The sequence below is a fragment of the Oncorhynchus kisutch genome, linkage group LG3, assembly GCF_002021735.2.
Source record: "Oncorhynchus kisutch isolate 150728-3 linkage group LG3, Okis_V2, whole genome shotgun sequence".
NCBI classification, from domain to species: domain Eukaryota; kingdom Metazoa; phylum Chordata; class Actinopteri; order Salmoniformes; family Salmonidae; genus Oncorhynchus; species Oncorhynchus kisutch.
This window is the reverse complement of record NC_034176.2, coordinates 73,511,228-73,530,727: the sequence shown is the minus strand read 5'-3', so window position 1 is coordinate 73,530,727 and position 19,500 is coordinate 73,511,228. Positions and strand designations below refer to the sequence as shown.

General features: G+C 54.7%; 1 protein-coding gene across 1 annotated transcript in view; it reads left to right on the top strand.

The window, feature by feature from the left end:
* The window catches only part of LOC109881355 (transcription initiation factor TFIID subunit 4), a 121,696-nt gene that overhangs the window by 30,616 nt on the left and 71,580 nt on the right, over positions 1-19,500 (top strand). The window contains exons 3-5 of the mRNA XM_031814346.1: positions 15,779-15,937; positions 17,451-17,573; positions 18,202-18,291. Of these exons, the coding sequence (XP_031670206.1) occupies positions 15,779-15,937; positions 17,451-17,573; positions 18,202-18,291 (372 nt within the window). The remainder of the gene's footprint in view (positions 1-15,778; positions 15,938-17,450; positions 17,574-18,201; positions 18,292-19,500) is intronic.

Here is a 19,500-nt window from a genome sequence, read left to right as displayed (position 1 = left end):
CACCAGCATGGTACTGTGTTACTTAGTGCCCAGCCCTCCCACCAGCATGGTACTGTGTTACATGGTGCCCAGCCCTCCCACCAGCATGTACTGTGTTACTTAGTACCCAGCCCTCCCACCATCATGGTACTGTGTTACTTAGTGCCCAGCCCTCCCACCAGCATGGTACTGTGTTACTTAGTGCCCAGCCCTCCCACCAGCATGGTACTGTGTTACTTAGTGCCCAGCCCTCCCACCAGCATGGTACTGTGTTACTTAGTGCCCAGCCCTCCCACCAGCATGGTACTGTGTTACTTAGTGCCCAGCCCTCCCACCAGCATGGTACTGTGTTATTTAGTACCCAGCCCTGCCACCAGCATGGTACTGTGTTACTTAGTGCTGAGCCCTCCCACCAGCATGGGACTGTGTTACATGGTGCCCAGCCCTCCCACCAGCATGGTACTGTGTTACTTAGTGCCGAGCCCTCCCACCAGCATGGTACTGTGTTACATGGTGCCCAGCCCTCCCACCAGCATGGTACTGTGTTACTTAGTGCCCAGCCCTCCCACCAGCATGGTACTGTGTTACATGGTGCCCAGCCCTCCCACCAGCATGGTACTGTGTTACTTAGTACCCAGCCCTCCCACCAGCATGGTACTGTGTTACTTAGTGCCCAGCCACAGCCCTCCCACCAGCATGGTACGATGTTACTTAGTGCCCAGCCACAGCCCTCCCACCAGCATGGTACTGTGTTACTTAGTGCCCAGCCACAGCCCTCCCACCAGCATGGTACTATGTTACTTAGTGCCCAGCCCTCCCACCAGCATGGTACTGTGTTACTTCGTGCCCAGCCCTCCCACCAGCATGGTACTATGTTACTTCGTGCCCAGCCCTCCCACCAGCATGGTACTGTGCTACTTAGTGCCGAGCCCTCCCACCATCATGGTACTGTGTTACTTAGTGCCGAGCCACAGTCCTCCCACCAGCATGGTACTGTGTTAGTTAGTGCCCAGCCCTCCCACCAGCATGGTACTGTGTTACTTAGTGCCCAGCCACAGCCCTCCCACCAGCATGGTACTGTGTTACTTAGTGCCGAGCCCTCCCACCATCATGGTACTGTGTTAGTTAGTGCCCAGCCCTCCCACCAGCATGGTACTTTGTTACTTAGTGCCCAGCCCTCCCACCAGCATGGTACTGTGTTACTTAGTGCCCAGCCACAGCCCTCCCACCAGCATGGTACTGTGTTACTTAGTGCCTAGCCACAGCCCTCCCACCAGCATGGTACTATGTTACTTAGTGCCCAGCCCTCCCACCAGTATGGTACTGTGTTACATGGTGCCCAGCCCTCCCACCAGCATGGTACTGTGTTACTTAGTGCCCAGCCCTCCCACCAGCATGGTACTGTGTTACTTAGTGCCCAGCCCTCCCACCAGTATGGTACTGTGTTACATGGTGCCCAGCCTCCCACCAGCATGGTACTGTGTTACTTAGTGCCCAGCCCTCCCACCAGCATGGTACTGTGTTACTTAGTGCCCAGCCCTCCCACCAGCATGGTACTGTGTTACTTAGTGCCCAGCCCTCCCACCAGCATGGTACTGTGTTACATGGTGCCCAGCCCTCCCACCAGCATGGTACTGTGTTACATGGTGCCCAGCCCTCCCACCAGCATGGTACTGTGTTACTTAGTACCCAGCCCCCCCACCAGCATGGTACTGTGTTAGTTAGTACCCAGCCCTCCCACCAGCATGGTACTGTGTTACTTAGTGCCCAGCCCTCCCACCAGCATGGTACTGTATTACATGGTGCCCAGCCCTCCCACCAGCATGGTACTGTGTTACTTAGTACCCAGCCCTCCCACCATCATGGTACTGTGTTACTTAGTGCCCAGCCCTCCCACCAGCATGGTACTGTGTTACATGGTGCCCAGCCCTCCCACCAGCATGGTACTGTGTTACTTAGTACCAAGCCCTCCCACCTGCATGGTGCTGTGTTAGTTAGTGCCCAGCCCTCCCACCTGCATGGTGCTGTGTTAGTTAGTGCCCAGCCCTCCCACCAGCATGGTACTGTGTTAGTTAGTGCCTAGCCCTCCCACCAGCATGATACTGTGTTAGTTAGTACCAAGCCCTCCCACCAGCATGGTACTGTGTTAGTTAGTGCCCAGCCCTCCCACCAGCATGGTACTGTGTTAGTTAGTACCAAGCCCTCCCACCAGCATGGTACTGTGTTACTTAGTGCCCAGCCCTCCCACCAGCATGGTACTGTGTTATTTAGTACCCAGCCCTGCCACCAGCATGGTACTGTGTTACTTAGTGCCCAGCCACAGCCCTCCCACCAGCATGGTACTATGTTACTTAGTGCCCAGCCCTCCCACCAGCATGGTACTGTGTTACTTAGTGCCGAGCCCTCCCACCAGCATGGTACTGTGTTACATGGTGCCCAGCCCTCCCACCAGCATGGTACTGTGTTACTTAGTGCCCAGCCCTCCCACCAGCATGGTACTGTGTTACATGGTGCCCAGCCCTCCCACCAGCATGGTACTGTGTTACTTAGTACCCAGCCCTCCCACCAGCATGGTACTGTGTTACTTAGTGCCCAGCCACAGCCCTCCCACCAGCATGGTACGATGTTACTTAGTGCCCAGCCACAGCCCTCCCACCAGCATGGTACTGTGTTACTTAGTGCCCAGCCACAGCCCTCCCACCAGCATGGTACTATGTTACTTAGTGCCCAGCCCTCCCACCAGCATGGTACTGTGTTACTTCGTGCCCAGCCCTCCCACCAGCATGGTACTATGTTACTTCGTGCCCAGCCCTCCCACCAGCATGGTACTGTGCTACTTAGTGCCGAGCCCTCCCACCATCATGGTACTGTGTTACTTAGTGCCGAGCCACAGTCCTCCCACCAGCATGGTACTGTGTTAGTTAGTGCCCAGCCCTCCCACCAGCATGGTACTGTGTTACTTAGTGCCCAGCCACAGCCCTCCCACCAGCATGGTACTGTGTTACTTAGTGCCTAGCCACAGCCCTCCCACCATCATGGTACTGTGTTAGTTAGTGCCCAGCCCTCCCACCAGCATGGTACTGTGTTACTTAGTGCCCAGCCCTCCCACCAGCATGGTACTGTGTTACTTAGTGCCCAGCCACAGCCCTCCCACCAGCATGGTACTGTGTTACTTAGTGCCTAGCCACAGCCCTCCCACCAGCATGGTACTATGTTACTTAGTGCCCAGCCCTCCCACCAGTATGGTACTGTGTTACATGGTGCCCAGCCCTCCCACCAGCATGGTACTGTGTTACTTAGTGCCCAGCCCTCCCACCAGCATGGTACTGTGTTACTTAGTGCCCAGCCCTCCCACCAGCATGGTACTGTGTTACTTAGTGCCCAGCCCTCCCACCAGCATGGTACTGTGTTACTTAGTGCCCAGCCCTCCCACCAGCATGGTACTGTGTTACATGGTGCCCAGCCCTCCCACCAGCATGGTACTGTGTACATGGTGCCCAGCCCTCCCACCAGCATGGTACTGTGTTACTTAGTACCCAGCCCCCCCACCAGCATGGTACTGTGTTAGTTAGTACCCCAGCCCTCCCACCAGCATGGTACTGTGTTACTTAGTGCCCAGCCCTCCCACCAGCATGGTACTGTGTACATGGTGCCCAGCCCTCCCACCAGCATGGTACTGTGTTACTTAGTGCCCAGCCCTCCCACCAGCATGGTACTGTGTTACATGGTGCCCAGCCCTCCCACCAGCATGGTACTGTGTTACATGGTGCCCAGCCCTCCCACCAGCATGGTACTGTGTTACTTAGTACCCAGCCCTCCCACCATCATGGTACTGTGTTACTTAGTGCCCAGCCCTCCCACCAGCATGGTACTGTGTTACATGGTGCCCAGCCCTCCCACCAGCATGGTACTGTGTTACATGGTGCCCAGCCCTCCCACCAGCATGGTACTGTGTTACTTAGTACCAAGCCCTCCCACCTGCATGGTGCTGTGTTAGTTAGTGCCCAGCCCTCCCACCTGCATGGTGCTGTGTTAGTTAGTGCCCAGCCCTCCCACCAGCATGGTACTGTGTTAGTTAGTGCCTAGCCCCTCCCACCAGCATGATACTGTGTTAGTTAGTACCAAGCCCTCCCACCAGCATGGTACTGTGTTAGTTAGTGCCCAGCCCTCCCACCAGCATGGTACTGTGTTTACTTAGTGCCCAGCCCTCCCACCAGCATGGTACTGTGTTAGTTAGTACCAAGCCCTCCCACCAGCATGGTACTGTGTTACTTAGTGCCCAGCCCTCCCACCAGCATGGTACTGTGTTATTTAGTGCCGAGCCCTCCCACCAGCATGGGACTGTGTTACATGGTGCCCAGCCCTCCCACCAGCATGGTACTGTGTTACTTAGTGCCGAGCCCTCCCACCAGCATGGTACTGTGTTACATGGTGCCCAGCCCTCCCACCAGCATGGTACTGTGTTACTTAGTGCCCAGCCCTCCCACCAGCATGGTACTGTGTTACATGGTGCCCAGCCACAGCCCTCCCACCAGCATGGTACGATGTTACTTAGTGCCCAGCCACAGCCCTCCCACCAGCATGGTACTGTGTTACTTAGTGCCCAGCCACAGCCCTCCCACCAGCATGGTACTATGTTACTTAGTGCCCAGCCCTCCCACCAGCATGGTACTGTGTTACTTCGTGCCCAGCCCTCCCACCAGCATGGTACTATGTTACTACTTCGTGCCCAGCCCTCCCACCAGCATGGTACTGTGCTACTTAGTGCCCAGCCCCAGCCCTCCCACCAGCATGGTACTGTGTTACTTAGTGCCCAGCCCTCCCACCAGCATGGTACTGTGTTACTTAGTGCCCAGCCCTCCCACCAGCATGGTACTGTGCTACTTAGTGCCGAGCCCTCCCACCATCATGGTACTGTGTTACTTAGTGCCGAGCCACAGTCCTCCCACCAGCATGGTACTGTGTTAGTTAGTGCCCAGCCCTCCCACCAGCATGGTACTGTGTTACTTAGTGCCCAGCCACAGCCCTCCCACCAGCATGGTACTGGTGTTACTTAGTGCCTAGCCACAGCCCTCCCACCATCATGGTACTGTGTTAGTTAGTGCCCAGCCCTCCCACCAGCATGGTACTGTGTTACTTAGTGCCCAGCCCTCCCACCAGCATGGTACTGTGTTACTTAGTGCCCAGCCCTCCCACCAGCATGGTACTGTGTTACATGGTGCCCAGCCCTCCCACCAGCATGGTACTGTGTTACATGGTGCCCAGCCCTCCCACCAGCATGGTACTGTGTTACTTAGTACCCAGCCCCCCCACCAGCATGGTACTGTGTTAGTTAGTACCCAGCCCTCCCACCAGCATGGTACTGTGTTACTTAGTGCCCAGCCCTCCCACCAGCATGGTACTGTGTTACATGGTGCCCAGCCCTCCCACCAGCATGGTACTGTGTTACTTAGTGCCCAGCCCTCCCACCAGCATGGTACTGTGTTACATGGTGCCCAGCCCTCCCACCAGCATGGTACTGTGTTACATGGTGCCCAGCCCTCCCACCAGCATGGTACTGTGTTACTTAGTACCCAGCCCTCCCACCATCATGGTACTGTGTTACTTAGTGCCCAGCCCTCCCACCAGCATGGTACTGTGTTACATGGTGCCCAGCCCTCCCACCAGCATGGTACTGTGTTACATGGTGCCCAGCCCTCCCACCAGCATGGTACTGTGTTACTTAGTACCAAGCCCTCCCACCTGCATGGTGCTGTGTTAGTTAGTGCCCAGCCCTCCCACCTGCATGGTGCTGTGTTAGTTAGTGCCCAGCCCTCCCACCAGCATGGTACTGTGTTAGTTAGTGCCTAGCCCTCCCACCAGCATGATACTGTGTTAGTTAGTACCAAGCCCTCCCACCAGCATGGTACTGTGTTAGTTAGTGCCCAGCCCTCCCACCAGCATGGTACTGTGTTACTTAGTGCCCAGCCCTCCCACCAGCATGGTACTGTGTTAGTTAGTACCAAGCCCTCCCACCAGCATGGTACTGTGTTACTTAGTGCCCAGCCCTCCCACCAGCATGGTACTGTGTTATTTAGTGCCGAGCCCTCCCACCAGCATGGGACTGTGTTACATGGTGCCCAGCCTCCCACCAGCATGGTACTGTGTTACTTAGTGCCGAGCCTCCCACCAGCATGGTACTGTGTTACATGGTGCCCAGCCCTCCCACCAGCATGGTACTGTGTTACTTAGTGCCCAGCCCTCCACCAGCATGGTACTGTGTTACATGGTGCCCAGCCACAGCCCTCCACCAGCATGGTACGATGTTACTTAGTGCCCAGCCACAGCCCTCCCACCAGCATGGTACTGTGTTACTTAGTGCCCAGCCCAGCCCTCCCACCAGCATGGTACTATGTTACTTAGTGCCCAGCCCTCCCACCAGCATGGTACTGTGTTACTTCGTGCCCAGCCCTCCCACCAGCATGGTACTATGTTACTTTCGTGCCCAGCCCTCCCACCAGCATGGTACTGTGCTACTTATGTGGCCCAGCCCCAGCCCTCCCACCAGCATGGTACTGTGTTACTTAGTGCCCAGCCCTCCCACCAGCATGGGTACTGTGTTACTTAGTGCCCAGCCCTCCCACCAGCATGGTACTGTGTTAATGGTGCCCAGCCCTCCCACCAGCATGGTACTGTGCTACTTGGTACTGTGTTACTTATGCCCAGCCCTCCCACCAGCATGGTACTGTGTTACTTAGGCCCATGCCCTCCCCACCAGCATGGTACTGTGTTACATGGTGCCCTGCCCTCACACCAGCATGGTACTGGTTACTTAGTACCCACCCTCCCACCAGCATGTACTGTGTTACTTAGTGCCCAGCCCTCCCACCAGCATGTACTGTGTTACTTAGTGCCCAGCCCTCCCACCAGCATGGTACTGTGTTACTTAGTGCCTAGCCCCACCCTCCCACCAGCATGGTACTGTGTTACTTAGTGCCCAAGCCCCAGCCCTCCACCAGCATGGTACTGGGTCACTTAGTGCCCAGCCCTCCCACCAGCATGGTACTGTGTTACTTAGTGCCCAGCCCTCCCACCAGCATGTACTGTGTTACTTAGTGCCCAGCCCTCCCACCAGCATGTACTGTGTACTTAGTGCCCAGCCCTCCCACCAGCATGGTCTGTGTTACTTAGTGCCAGCCCTCCCACCAGCATGGTACTGTGTTACTTAGTGCCCAGCCCTCCCACCAGCATGGTACTGTGTTACTTAGTGCCCAGCCCTCCCACCAGCATGGTACTGTGTTACTTAGTGCCCAGCCCTCCCACCAGCATGGTACTGTGTTACTTAGTGCCCAGCCACAGCCCTCCCACCAGCATGGTACTGTGTTACTTAGTGCCTAGCCACAGCCCTCCCACCAGCATGGTACTGTGTTACTTAGTGCCCAGCCCTCCCACCAGCATGGTACTGTGTTACTGTGCCCAGCCCTCCCACCAGCATGGTACTGTGTTACTTAGTGCCCAGCCCTCCCACCAGCATGGTACTGTGTTACTTAGTGCCCAGCCCTCCCACCAGCATGGTACTGTGTTACTTAGTGCCCAGCCCTCCCACCAGCATGGTACTGTGTTACTTAGTGCCCAGCCCTCCCACCAGCATGGTACTGTGTTACTTAGTGCCCAGCCCTCCCACCAGCATGGTACTGTGTTACTTGGTGCCCAGCCCTCCCACCAGCATGGTACTGTGTTACTTAGTGCCCAGCCCTCCCACCAGCATGGTACTGTGTACTTGTGCCCCAGCTCTCCCACCAGCATTACTGTGTTACTTAGTACCAGCCCCCCCCCCCACCCAGCATGGTACGGTGTTAGTTAGTTACCCAGCCCCTCCCCCAGCATGGTACTGTGTTACATGGTGCCCAGCCCTCCACCAGCATGGTACTGTGTTACTTAGTCCCCCAGCCCTCCCACCAGCATGGTACTGTGTTACATGGTGCCCTGCCCCCCACCAGCATGGTACTGTGTTACTTAGTGCCCAGCCCTCCCACCAGCATGGTACTGTGTTACTTAGTGCCCAGCCACAGCCCTCCCCACCAGCATGGTACTATGTTACTTAGTGCCCAGCCCTCCCACCACCATTGGTACTGTGCTACTTAGTGCCCAGCCCTCCCACCAGCATGGTACTGTGTTACTTAGTGTCCAGCCACAAGCCCTCCCACCAGCATGGTACTGTGTTACTTAGTGCCAGCCACAGCCCTCCCACCAGCATGTTACTGTGTTACTTAGTGCCCAGCCCTCCCACCAGCATGGTACTGTGTTATACTTAGTTCCCAGCCCTCCCACCAGCATGGTACTGTGTTACTTAGTGCCCAGCCCTCCCACCAGCATGGTACTGTGTTATTTAGTACCCAGCCCTCCCACCAGCATGGTACTGTGTTACATGGTGCCCAGCCCTCCCACCAGCATGGTACTGTGTTACTTAGTGCCCAGCCCTCCCACCAGCATGGTACTGTGTTACATGGTGCCCAGCCCTCCCACCAGCATGGTACTGTGTTACTTAGTGCCCAGCCCTCCCACCAGCATGGTACTGTGTTACTTAGTGCCCAGCCCTCCCACCAGCATGGTACTGTGTTACATGGTGCCCAGCCCTCCCACCAGCATGGTACTGTGTTACATGGTGCCCAGCCCTCCCACCAGCATGGTACTGTGTTACTTAGTACCCAGCCCTCCCACCAGCATGGTACTGTGTTAGTTAGTACCCAGCCCTCCCACCAGCATGGTACTGTGTTACTTAGTGCCCAGCCCTCCCACCAGCATGGTACTGTGTTACATGGTGCCCAGCCCTCCCACCAGCATGGTACTGTGTTACTTAGTGCCCAGCCCTCCCACCAGCATGGTACTGTGTTACATGGTGCCCAGCCCTCCCACCAGCATGGTACTGTGTTACATGGTGCCCAGCCCTCCCACCAGCATGGTACTGTGTTACTTAGTACCCAGCCCTCCCACCTGCATGGTGCTGTGTTAGTTAGTGCCCAGCCCTCCCACCAGCATGGTACTGTGTTAGTTAGTGCCTAGCCCTCCCACCAGCATGATACTGTGTTAGTTAGTACCAAGCCCTCCCACCAGCATGGTACTGTGTTAGTTAGTGCCCAGCCCTCCCACCAGCATGGTACTGTGTTACTTAGTGCCCAGCCCTCCCACCAGCATGGTACTGTGTTAGTTAGTACCAAGCCCTCCCACCAGCATGGTACTGTGTTACTTAGTGCCCAGCCCTCCCACCAGCATGGTACTGTGTTATTTAGTACCCAGCCCTGCCACCAGCATGGTACTGTGTTAGTTAGTGCCCAGCCCTCCCACCAGCATGGTACTGTGTTACTTAGTGCCCAGCCCTCCCACCAGCATGGTACTGTGTTAGTTAGTACCAAGCCCTCCCACCAGCATGGTACTGTGTTACTTAGTGCCCAGCCCTCCCACCAGCATGGTACTGTGTTATTTAGTACCCAGCCCTCCCACCAGCATGGTACTGTGTTACATGGTGCCCAGCCCTCCCACCAGCATGGTACTGTGTTACTTAGTGCCCAGCCACAGCCCTCCCACCAGCATGGTACTGTGTTACTTAGTGCCCAGCCACAGCCCTCCCACCAGCATGGTACTGTGTTACTTAGTGCCCAGCCCTCCCACCAGCATGGTACTGTGTTACTTAGTGCCCAGCCCTCCCACCAGCATGGTACTGTGTTACTTAGTGCCCAGCCCTCCCACCAGCATGGTACTATGTTACTTAGTGCCCAGCCACAGCCCTCCCACCAGCATGGTACTGTGTTACTTAGTGCCCAGCCCTCCCACCAGCATGGTACTGTGTTACTTAGTGCCCAGCCCTCCCACCAGCATGGTACTGTGTTACTTAGTGCCCAGCCCTCCCACCAGCATGGTACTGTGTTACTTAGTGCCCAGCCCTCCCACCAGCATGGTACTGTGTTAGTTAGTACCCAGCCCTCCCACCAGCATGGTACTGTGTTACTTAGTGCCCAGCCCTCCCACCAGCATGGTACTGTGTTACATGGTGCCCAGCCCTCCCACCAGCATGGTACTGTGTTACTTAGTGCCCAGCCCTCCCACCAGCATGGTACTGTGTTACATGGTGCCCAGCCCTCCCACCAGCATGGTACTGTGTTACATGGTGCCCAGCCCTCCCACCAGCATGGTACTGTGTTACTTAGTACCCAGCCCTCCCACCTGCATGGTGCTGTGTTAGTTAGTGCCCAGCCCTCCCACCAGCATGGTACTGTGTTACTTAGTGCCCAGCCCTCCCACCAGCATGGTACTGTGTTAGTTAGTACCAAGCCCTCCCACCAGCATGGTACTGTGTTAGTTAGTGCCCAGCCCTCCCACCAGCATGGTACTGTGTTACTTAGTGCCCAGCCCTCCCACCAGCATGGTACTGTGTTAGTTAGTACCAAGCCCTCCCACCAGCATGGTACTGTGTTACTTAGTGCCCAGCCCTCCCACCAGCATGGTACTGTGTTATTTAGTACCCAGCCCTGCCACCAGCATGGTACTGTGTTAGTTAGTGCACAGCCCTCCCACCAGCATGGTACTGTGTTACTTAGTGCCCAGCCCTCCCACCAGCATGGTACTGTGTTAGTTAGTACCAAGCCCTCCCACCAGCATGGTACTGTGTTACTTAGTGCCCAGCCCTCCCACCAGCATGGTACTGTGTTATTTAGTACCCAGCCCTCCCACCAGCATGGTACTGTGTTACATGGTGCTCAGCCCTCCCACCAGCATGGTACTGTGTTACTTAGTGCCCAGCCCTCCCACCAGCATGGTACTGTGTTACATGGTGCCCAGCCCTCCCACCAGCATGGTACTGTGTTACTTAGTGCCCAGCCCTCCCACCAGCATGGTACTGTGTTACTTAGTACCCATCCCTCCCACCAGCATGGTACTGTGTTACTTAGTGCCCAGCCACAGCCCTCCCACCAGCATGGTACTCTGTTACTTAGTGCCCAGCCCTCCCACCAGCATGGTACTGTGTTACTTAGTGCCTAGCCCTCCCACCAGCATGGTACTGTGTTACTTAGTGCCCAGCCCTCCCACCAGCATGGTACTGTGTTACTTAGTGCCCAGCCCTCCCACCAGCATGGTACGATGTTACTTAGTGCCCAGCCCTCCCACCAGCATGGTACTGTGTTACTTAGTGCCCAGCCACAGCCCTCCCACCAGCATGGTACTGTGTTACTTAGTGCCCAGCCCTCCCACCAGCATGGTACTGTGTTACTTAGTGCCCAGCCACAGCCCTCCCACCAGCATGGTACTGTGTTAGTTAGTACCAAGCCCTCCCACCAGCATGGTACTGTGTTAGTTTCTTCCCTCCCACCAGCATGGTACTGTGTTAGTTTTTTCCCTCCCACCAGCATGGTACTGTGTTAGTTTTTTCCCTCCCACCAGCATGGTACTGTGTTAATTTTTTCCCTCCCACCAGCATGGTACTGTGTTAGTTTTTTCCCTCCCACCAGCATGGTACTGTGTTAGTTTTTTCCCTCCCACCAGCATGGTACTGTGTTAGTTTTTTCCCTCCCACCAGCATTGGTACTGTGTTAATTTTTTCCCTCCCACCAGCATGGTACTGTGTTAGTTTTTTCCCTCCCACCAGCATGGTACTGTGTTAATTTTTCCCTCCCACCTGCATGGTACTGTGTTAGTTTTTTCCCTCCCACCAGCATGGTACTGTGTTAGTTTTTTCCCTCCCACCAGCATGGTACTGTGTTAGTTTTTTCCCTCCCACCAGCATTGGTACTGTGTTTGGTAGTGCCCAGCCCTCCCTCTCACTGTCTGCCCTGGTGCTGTGAAGAGAGGCTTCTGTCGTGACAGTGGATACAATAATCTGGATTGTCTAGTAAAGGACTGTACTGTGTTACTGTGTTGCAGCGATGAAACAAGACTGTAACTACCAATAGGATACCATGAAATTGGGGGAGAAGAAGGGGTTAATAAAAAAGACAACATTTTAAGGACACTGATTCATTCATATTAGTTGTGACCCTCATTGCATTAGAGGAACTTATTTAGTCCTTCCCATTGAATAGTATTACTGTACCTCACCCTCGGCATCAGCATCACAGTGTTTTCTCTTCTGTTCATCTCTGGATCAGATCAGATCCTCTCTGTTTCATCCTGTGGATCCACAGTGATTTACCGTCACTTCCTACTATAATGACCTTTCTCCTCCACGTCTTCAGGGCATGTTGCACTTCTCCTTCTCCTCGTCTTGAAGGAACATTGCTTTTGTGTTTTCTCTCTGTCCCCTCTCTATTTGTCATTCTCTGTCCCCTTCTTCATCCCCCCACCTCTGACCCTGTCTCACCTGCCCCTCCTCCTATACTGACCCTGTCTCACTGCCCCTCCTCCTATACTGACCCTGTCTCACCTGACCCTCCTCCTATACTGACCCTGTCTCACCTGCCCCTCCTCCTATATTGACCCTGTCTCACTGCCCCCTCCTCCTATACTGCCCTTGTCTCACCGCCACTCCTCCTATACTGACCCTGTCTCACCGCCCCTCCTCCAATACTGACCCTGTCTCACCACCCCTCCTCCTATACTGACCCTGTCTCACCTGCCCCTCCTCCTGCACTGACCCTGTCTCACCGACCCTCCTCCTATACTGACCCTGTCTCACTGCCCTTCCTTTTATACTGACCCTGTCTCACCGCCCCTCCTCCTGTACTGACCCTGTCTCACTGCCCCTCCTCCTATACTGACCCTGTCTCACCGCCCCTCCTCCTATACTGACCCTGTCTCACCACCCCTCCTCCTGCACTGACCGTGTCTCACCTGCTCCTCCTCCTATACTGACCCTGTCTCACCGCCCCTCCTCCTATACTGACCCTGTCTCACTGCCCCTCCTCCTATACTGCCCCTGTCTCACCTGCCCCTCCTCCTATACTGACCCTGTCTCACCGCCCCTCCTCCTATACTGATCCTGTCTCACTGCCCCTCCTCCTGTACTGCCCCTGTCTCACCACCCCTCCTCCTATACTGACCCTGTCTCACCTGCCCCTCCTCTTACACTGCCCCTCTCTCACCGCCCCTCCTCCTATACTGACACTGTCTCACCACCCTTCCTCCTATACTGACCCTGTCTCACTGCCCCTCCTCCTATACTGCCCCTGTCTCACCTGCCCCTCCTCGTGCACTGACCCTGTCTCACCACCCCTCCTCCTATACTGACCCTGTCTCACCACCCCTCCTCCTATACTGACCCTGTCTCACCACCCCTCCTCCTATACTGACCCTGTCTCACTGCCCCTCCTCCTATACTGACCCTGTCTCACCGCCCCTCCTCCTATACTGACCCTGTCTCACCACCCCTCCTCCTATACTGGCCCTGTCTCACCACCCCTCCTCCTATACTGACCCTGTCTCACCGCCCCTCCTCCTATATTGACCCTGTCTCACCGCCCCTCCTCCTATACTGACCCTGTCTCACCACCCCTCCTCCTATACTGACCCTGTCTCACCTGCACCTCCTCCTGCACTGACCCTGTCTCACCGACCCTCCTCCTATATTGACCCTGTCTCACTGCCCTTCCTCCTATACTGACCCTGTCTCACTGCCCCTCCTCCTATACTGACCCTGTCTCACCGCCCCTCCTCCTATACTGACCCTGTCTCACCACCCCTCCTCCTATACTGGCCCTGTCTCACCACCCCTCCTCCTATACTGACCCTGTCTCACCGCCCCTCCTCCTATACTGACCCTGTCTCACCGCCCCTCCTCCTATACTGACCCTGTCTCACCACCCCTCCTCCTATACTGACCCTGTCTCACCTGCACCTCCTCCTGCACTGACCCTGTCTCACCGACCCTCCTCCTATATTGACCCTGTCTCACTGCCCTTCCTCCTATACTGACCCTGTCTCACCTCCCCTCCTCTTATACTGACCCTGTCTCACCGCCCCCTCCTCCTGCACTGACCCTGTCTCACCTGCCCCTCCTCCTATACTGACCCTGTCTCACCGCCCCTCCTCCTATACTGACCCTGTCTCACTGCCCCTCCTCCTATACTGACCCTGTCTCACCTGCCCCTCCTCCTGCACGGACCCTGTCTCACCTGCCCCTCCTCCTATACTGACCCTGTCTCACCTGCCCCTCCTCCTGCACTGACCCTGTCTCACCTCCCCTCCTCCTATACTGACCCTGTCTCACTGCCCCTCCTCCTATACTGACCCTGTCTCACCTGCCCCTCCTCCTGCACGGACCCTGTCTCACCTGCCCCTCCTCCTATACTGACCCTGTCTCACTGCCCCTCCTCCTATACTGACCCTGTCTCACCTGCCCCTCCTCCTGCACGGACCCTGTCTCACCTGCCCCTCCTCCTATACTGACCCTGTCTCACCTGCCCCTCCTCCTGCACTGACCCTGTCTCACCTCCCCTCCTCCTATACTGACCCTGTCTCACTGCCCCTCCTCCTATACTGACCCTGTCTCACCTGCCCCTCCTCCTGCACGGACCCTGTCTCACCTGCCCCTCCTCCTATACTGACCCTGTCTCACCGCCCCTCCTCCTATACTGACCCTGTCTCACTGCCCCTCCTCCTATACTGACCCTGTCTCACCTGCCCCTCCTCCTGCACTGACCCTGTCTCACCTCCCCTCCTCCTATACTGACCCTGTCTCACTGCCCCTCCTCCTATACTGACCCTGTCTCACCTGCCCCTCCTCCTGCACGGACCCTGTCTCACCTGCCCCTCCTCCTATACTGACCCTGTCTCACCTGCCCCTCCTCTTATACTGACCCTGTCTCACCTGCCCCTCCTCCTATACTGACCCTGTCTCACCTGCCCCTCCTCTTATACTGACCCTGTCTCACCTGCCCCTCCTCCTATACTGACCCTGTCTCACCTGCCCCTCCTCCTATACTGACCCTGTCTCACCGCCCCTCCTCCTATACTGACCCTGTCTCACCGCCCCTCCTCTTATACTGACCCTGTCTCACCTGCCCCTCCTCTTATACTGACCCTGTCTCACCTGCCCCTCCTCTTATACTGCCCCTGTCTCACCTGCCCCTCCTATACTGACCCTGTCTCACCGCCCCTCCTCCTGCACTGACCCTGTCTCTTTTTCTTGCTCTCTGTTTATTTTCTGCAGTCTCCTGTGACCTCTCAGGCTATTCGGCCATGTCCTCCTTTCCAGGCCAAGATGGTGCCGTCTCCCACTTCTAGTCCTGTCCTCCAGATCTCCTCCTCCACTGCGCCACCTTCTGTGAGCAGACTCTCCACTTCAGAACTTCCCATCTCTCCATCCTTCCATCCCTCTCAGACCCTCCTCCTCTACCCATCCCTTCATCCTGTTCCTCTTCTTCCTTCTCCCCTTTCTCCTCCTTTTCGTCGTCGTTCGCCTCCTCCTCCTCCTCCTCACCTCTTTACCAACACAAACGTACAAATGTTTCTAATCTGGGCGCATCCTATCTGACCCTTTTAACAGAGTAGAGTGTTAATTATTGAATGATACATTCAGTCAAAATTGAATTATTTGTCTATTGCTGGAACTTTACAGAGTTTTGTCCAAGACCAGTGGGGGGACACAGGTGGGGGATTACTGGTATGTTTAGTGTTTTCTAGTCAGGTACATCATTATTGGGAGGAGCTGTTTTGCTTGAATGTCCCCCAGTCCCCTCTCCTCCCCTCTTCTCTGTTCAGCAATGTCCACAGAAGTCAGGACACCCGATGTGACAGGAGCGCCATGCTGTTTCCCTCCTGTTCTCTGTGGCCTTGCTGGAAGCTTCCTTCACGTCCTGTTTATCTCTCTGTCTGCTCCTTGCTCTTCCAGAAGGGCCCCATGGCTCCGGCTGTGGCAGTGACGGCTCCCCAACAGGCCCCCGTGGTAATGGCCCCCCAGGTCCAGGCTGGGGCCCAGGCTGCCTCACAGCCAGCCCTGCCCCCACAGACCAGCGTCCCTGTAGCCCCAGGAGCCTCTGTCATCTCCCAGGTCTGTACTCTGCTCTGCTCCAGTCTGCAGGCCTCCTCTGGGCTGGTTAGGCTCCTCAAGCCCCAGTGCTGTCACAGCTGCCAGCAGGCTGGCTGTGTCTCTACCATGGCCATGGCCCCACACAGCTGGGCATAGTGGGCATAGCCTCACACACAAACACATGTACATACAGTGGGACAAAAAAGTATTTAGTCAGCCACCAATTGTGCAAGTTCTCCCACTTAAAAAGATGAGAGAGGCCTGTAATTTTCATCATAGGTACACTTCAACTATGACAGACAAAATGAGGGGAAAAAATCCAGAAAATCACATTGTAGGATTTTTAATGAATTTATTTGCAAATTATGGTGGAAAATAAGTATTTGGTCAATAACAAAGGTTTACCTCAATACTTTGTTAAATACCCTCTGTTGGCAATGACAGAGGTCAAAGTTTTCTGTAAGTCTTCACAAGGTTTTCACACACTGTTACTGGTATTTTGGCCCATTCCTCCATGCAGATCTCCTCTAGAGCAGTGATGTTTTGGGGCTGTTGCTGGGCAACACGGACTTTCAACTCCCTCCAAAGATTTTCTATGGGGTTGAGATCTGGAGACTGGCTAGGCCACTCCAGGACCTTGAAATGCTTCTTACGAAGCCACTCCTTCGTTGCCGGGCGGTGTGTTTGGGATCATTGTCATGCTGAAAGACCCAGCCACATTTCATCTTCAATGCCCTTGCTGATGGTAGGCTTTGTTACTTTGGTCCCAGCTCTCTGCAGGTCATTCACTAGGTCCCCCCGTGTGGTTCTGGGATTTTTGCTCACCGTTCTTGTGATCATTTTGACCCCACGGGGTGAGATCTTGCGTGGAGCCCCAGATCGATGGAGATTATCAGTGGTCTTGTATGTCTTCCATTTCCTAATAATTGCTCCCACAGTTGATTTCTTCAAACCAAGCTGCTTACCTATTGCAGATTCAGTCTTCCCAGCCTGGTGCAGGTCTACAATTTTGTTTCTGGTGTCCTTTGACAGATCTTTGGTCTTGGCCATAGTGGAGTTTGGGGTGTGACTGTTTGAGGTTGTGGACAGGTGTCTTTAATACTGATAACAAGTTCAAACAGGTGCCATTAATACAGGTAACGAGTGGAGGACAGAGGAGCCTCTTGAAGAAGTTACAGGTCTGTGAGAGCCAGAAATCTTGCTTGTTTGTAGTTGACCAAATACTTATTTTCCACCATAATTTGCAAATAAATTCATTAAAAATCCTACAATGTGATTTTCTGGATTTTTCTTTCTCATTTTGTCTGTCATAGTTGAAGTGTACCTATGATGAAAATTACAGGCCTCTCTCATCTTTTTAAGTGGGAGAACTTACACAATTGGTGGCTGACTAAATACTTTTTTGCCCCACTGTACACTCACAGACTCTTCCCCGGTGTCCACTCCGATCCACAAACACTGAACGATAAAGTGTCCTACATATTTATTGATAAAATCATATCTTTACATGCTTATTGAATTTGCAATTTCCTAGGAGATGCAGGAGAATGTGAAGAAGTGTAAGAACTTCTTGGCCACCCTGATAAAGCTTGCCTCCCACAACTCTCCGTCACCTGAGACCTCCAAAAATGTCAAGTCACTGGTCCAGGATCTACTGGTGAGTCTCACTCCCGTAACTCATTATTTTACCTCTACATTACCACATCATTACATTGTTTCTACATTATCTCTACATTACTGTGTTATCAACAGAGAAACATGGAATGATACTTTCTTTGCCCTACACTCTTAGAAAAAAAGGTACTATATAGAACCGAAAAGGGTTCTTTGGCTGTCCAAATAAGATAACCCCTTGAAGAACCCTTTTGATTCTAGGTAGAGCCCTTTACACATGGAACCCAAATTAATTCTACCTGGAACCAAAATGGTTCTCCTATGGGGAGCCTAAGAGTGGAGGAAGAATATTTCTGATGTTGACAGGTTGTGTGATGTAATGTATTTCTTAATCTCTAGATGGCAGCATTAAACTCTAACATGATCCAGAGTGATGCTGTTGTTTAGGACATTATTTATTCAGAGTTGTTAATGAGATGTTTCCCAGGGGGATGTTAAATGTAAATCAATATGAACACCATCGTTGAGGTGATTTCACCTCATCTCAATGTGCTCAGAAATCACATTGCACATCGCCTCAATCACATGCTCTGCTCTCTGTTGTACAAGTGTGTCACATCACATAACAAGGAGCTGACAGGGTTAATAAACCTCCCTTCTCCTGCTCACAGGATGCTAAGATTGAGCCTGAGGAGTTCACCAACAGACTGCAGTCAGAGCTCAAGTCGTCTCCTCAGCCCTACCTGGTCCCCTTCCTCAAGGTTTGTACTGTATCTACTCAGGATACATTTGGACACTCCTCGTCATGGATGTAAAAGCATTGGGAGTTTCTACCATTGTAAAATCAATGTAAGAAAGTGTGCAAGTGTAACCTTCAGGAGAAAGGTGGAGAACGTAAAACAGCCAGAGTGGCAGTGGAGAGGCCAGCCCATGTGACCCAGGCAGGGGCCGCTCCCCTGGCCTGACTTCAGACTGTGTGTGACAGTGGCCCCTGCAGCTGTCTGTGCCAGTAGCCAGCAGGCCTCTCCAGCCATCCGTGATGAGTGTCACATCATGCCACTGCCACCCAGCCTTCCCTCCCTGCGCAGAGCAGAGCCAGCCAGCCCTCCCTCCCTCCACAGAGCAGAGCCACCCAGCCCTCCCTCCCTCCACAGAGCAGAGCCACCCAGCCCTCCCTCCCTCCACAGAGCAGAGCCACCCAGCCCTCCCTCCCTCCACAGAGCAGAGCCAGCCCTCCCTCCCTCCACAGAGCAGAGCCACCCAGCCCTCCCTCCCTCCACAGAGCAGAGCCACCCAGCCCTCCCTCCCTCCACAGAGCAGAGCCACCCAGCCCTCCCTCCCTCCACAGAGCAGAGCCAGCCCTCCCTCCCTCCACAGAGCAGAGCCAGCCCTCCCTCCCTCCACAGAGCAGAGCCAGCCAGCCAGTCAGCCCTCCCTCCCTCCCTCCCTCCCTCCCTCCCTCCCTCCCTCCCTCCCTCCCTCCCTCCCTCCCTCCCTCCCTCCCTCCCTCCCTCCCTCCCTCCCTCCCTCCCTCCCTCCCTCCACAGAGCAGAGCCAGCCAGCCAGCCAGTCAGCCCTCCCTCCACAGAGCAGAGCCAGCCAGCCAGTCAGCCCTCCCTCCCTCCCTCCCTCCCTCCCTCCCTCCCTCCCTCCCTCCCTCCCTCCCTCCCTCCCTCCCTCCCTCCCTCCACAGAGCAGAGCCACCCAGCCCTCCCTCCCTCCACAGAGCAGAGCCAGCCAGCCACAAACACAGTCATGTTGTCATGCAATGTTAGGACGTTTACGTCAAAATATGCCACAGACCAAACATTTTTCAGGTCTACTGCTGGAGTGTTTGTCCCAAATGTTTGGCTAATGGATGAGCACTTGTCCATTGAGCATACATGTCAAGTATAATACATGTCATTTTAATATTCACGATTTGGGAGAATTATTTGTTATAATGATATCTATATTTGTACAACAATGTA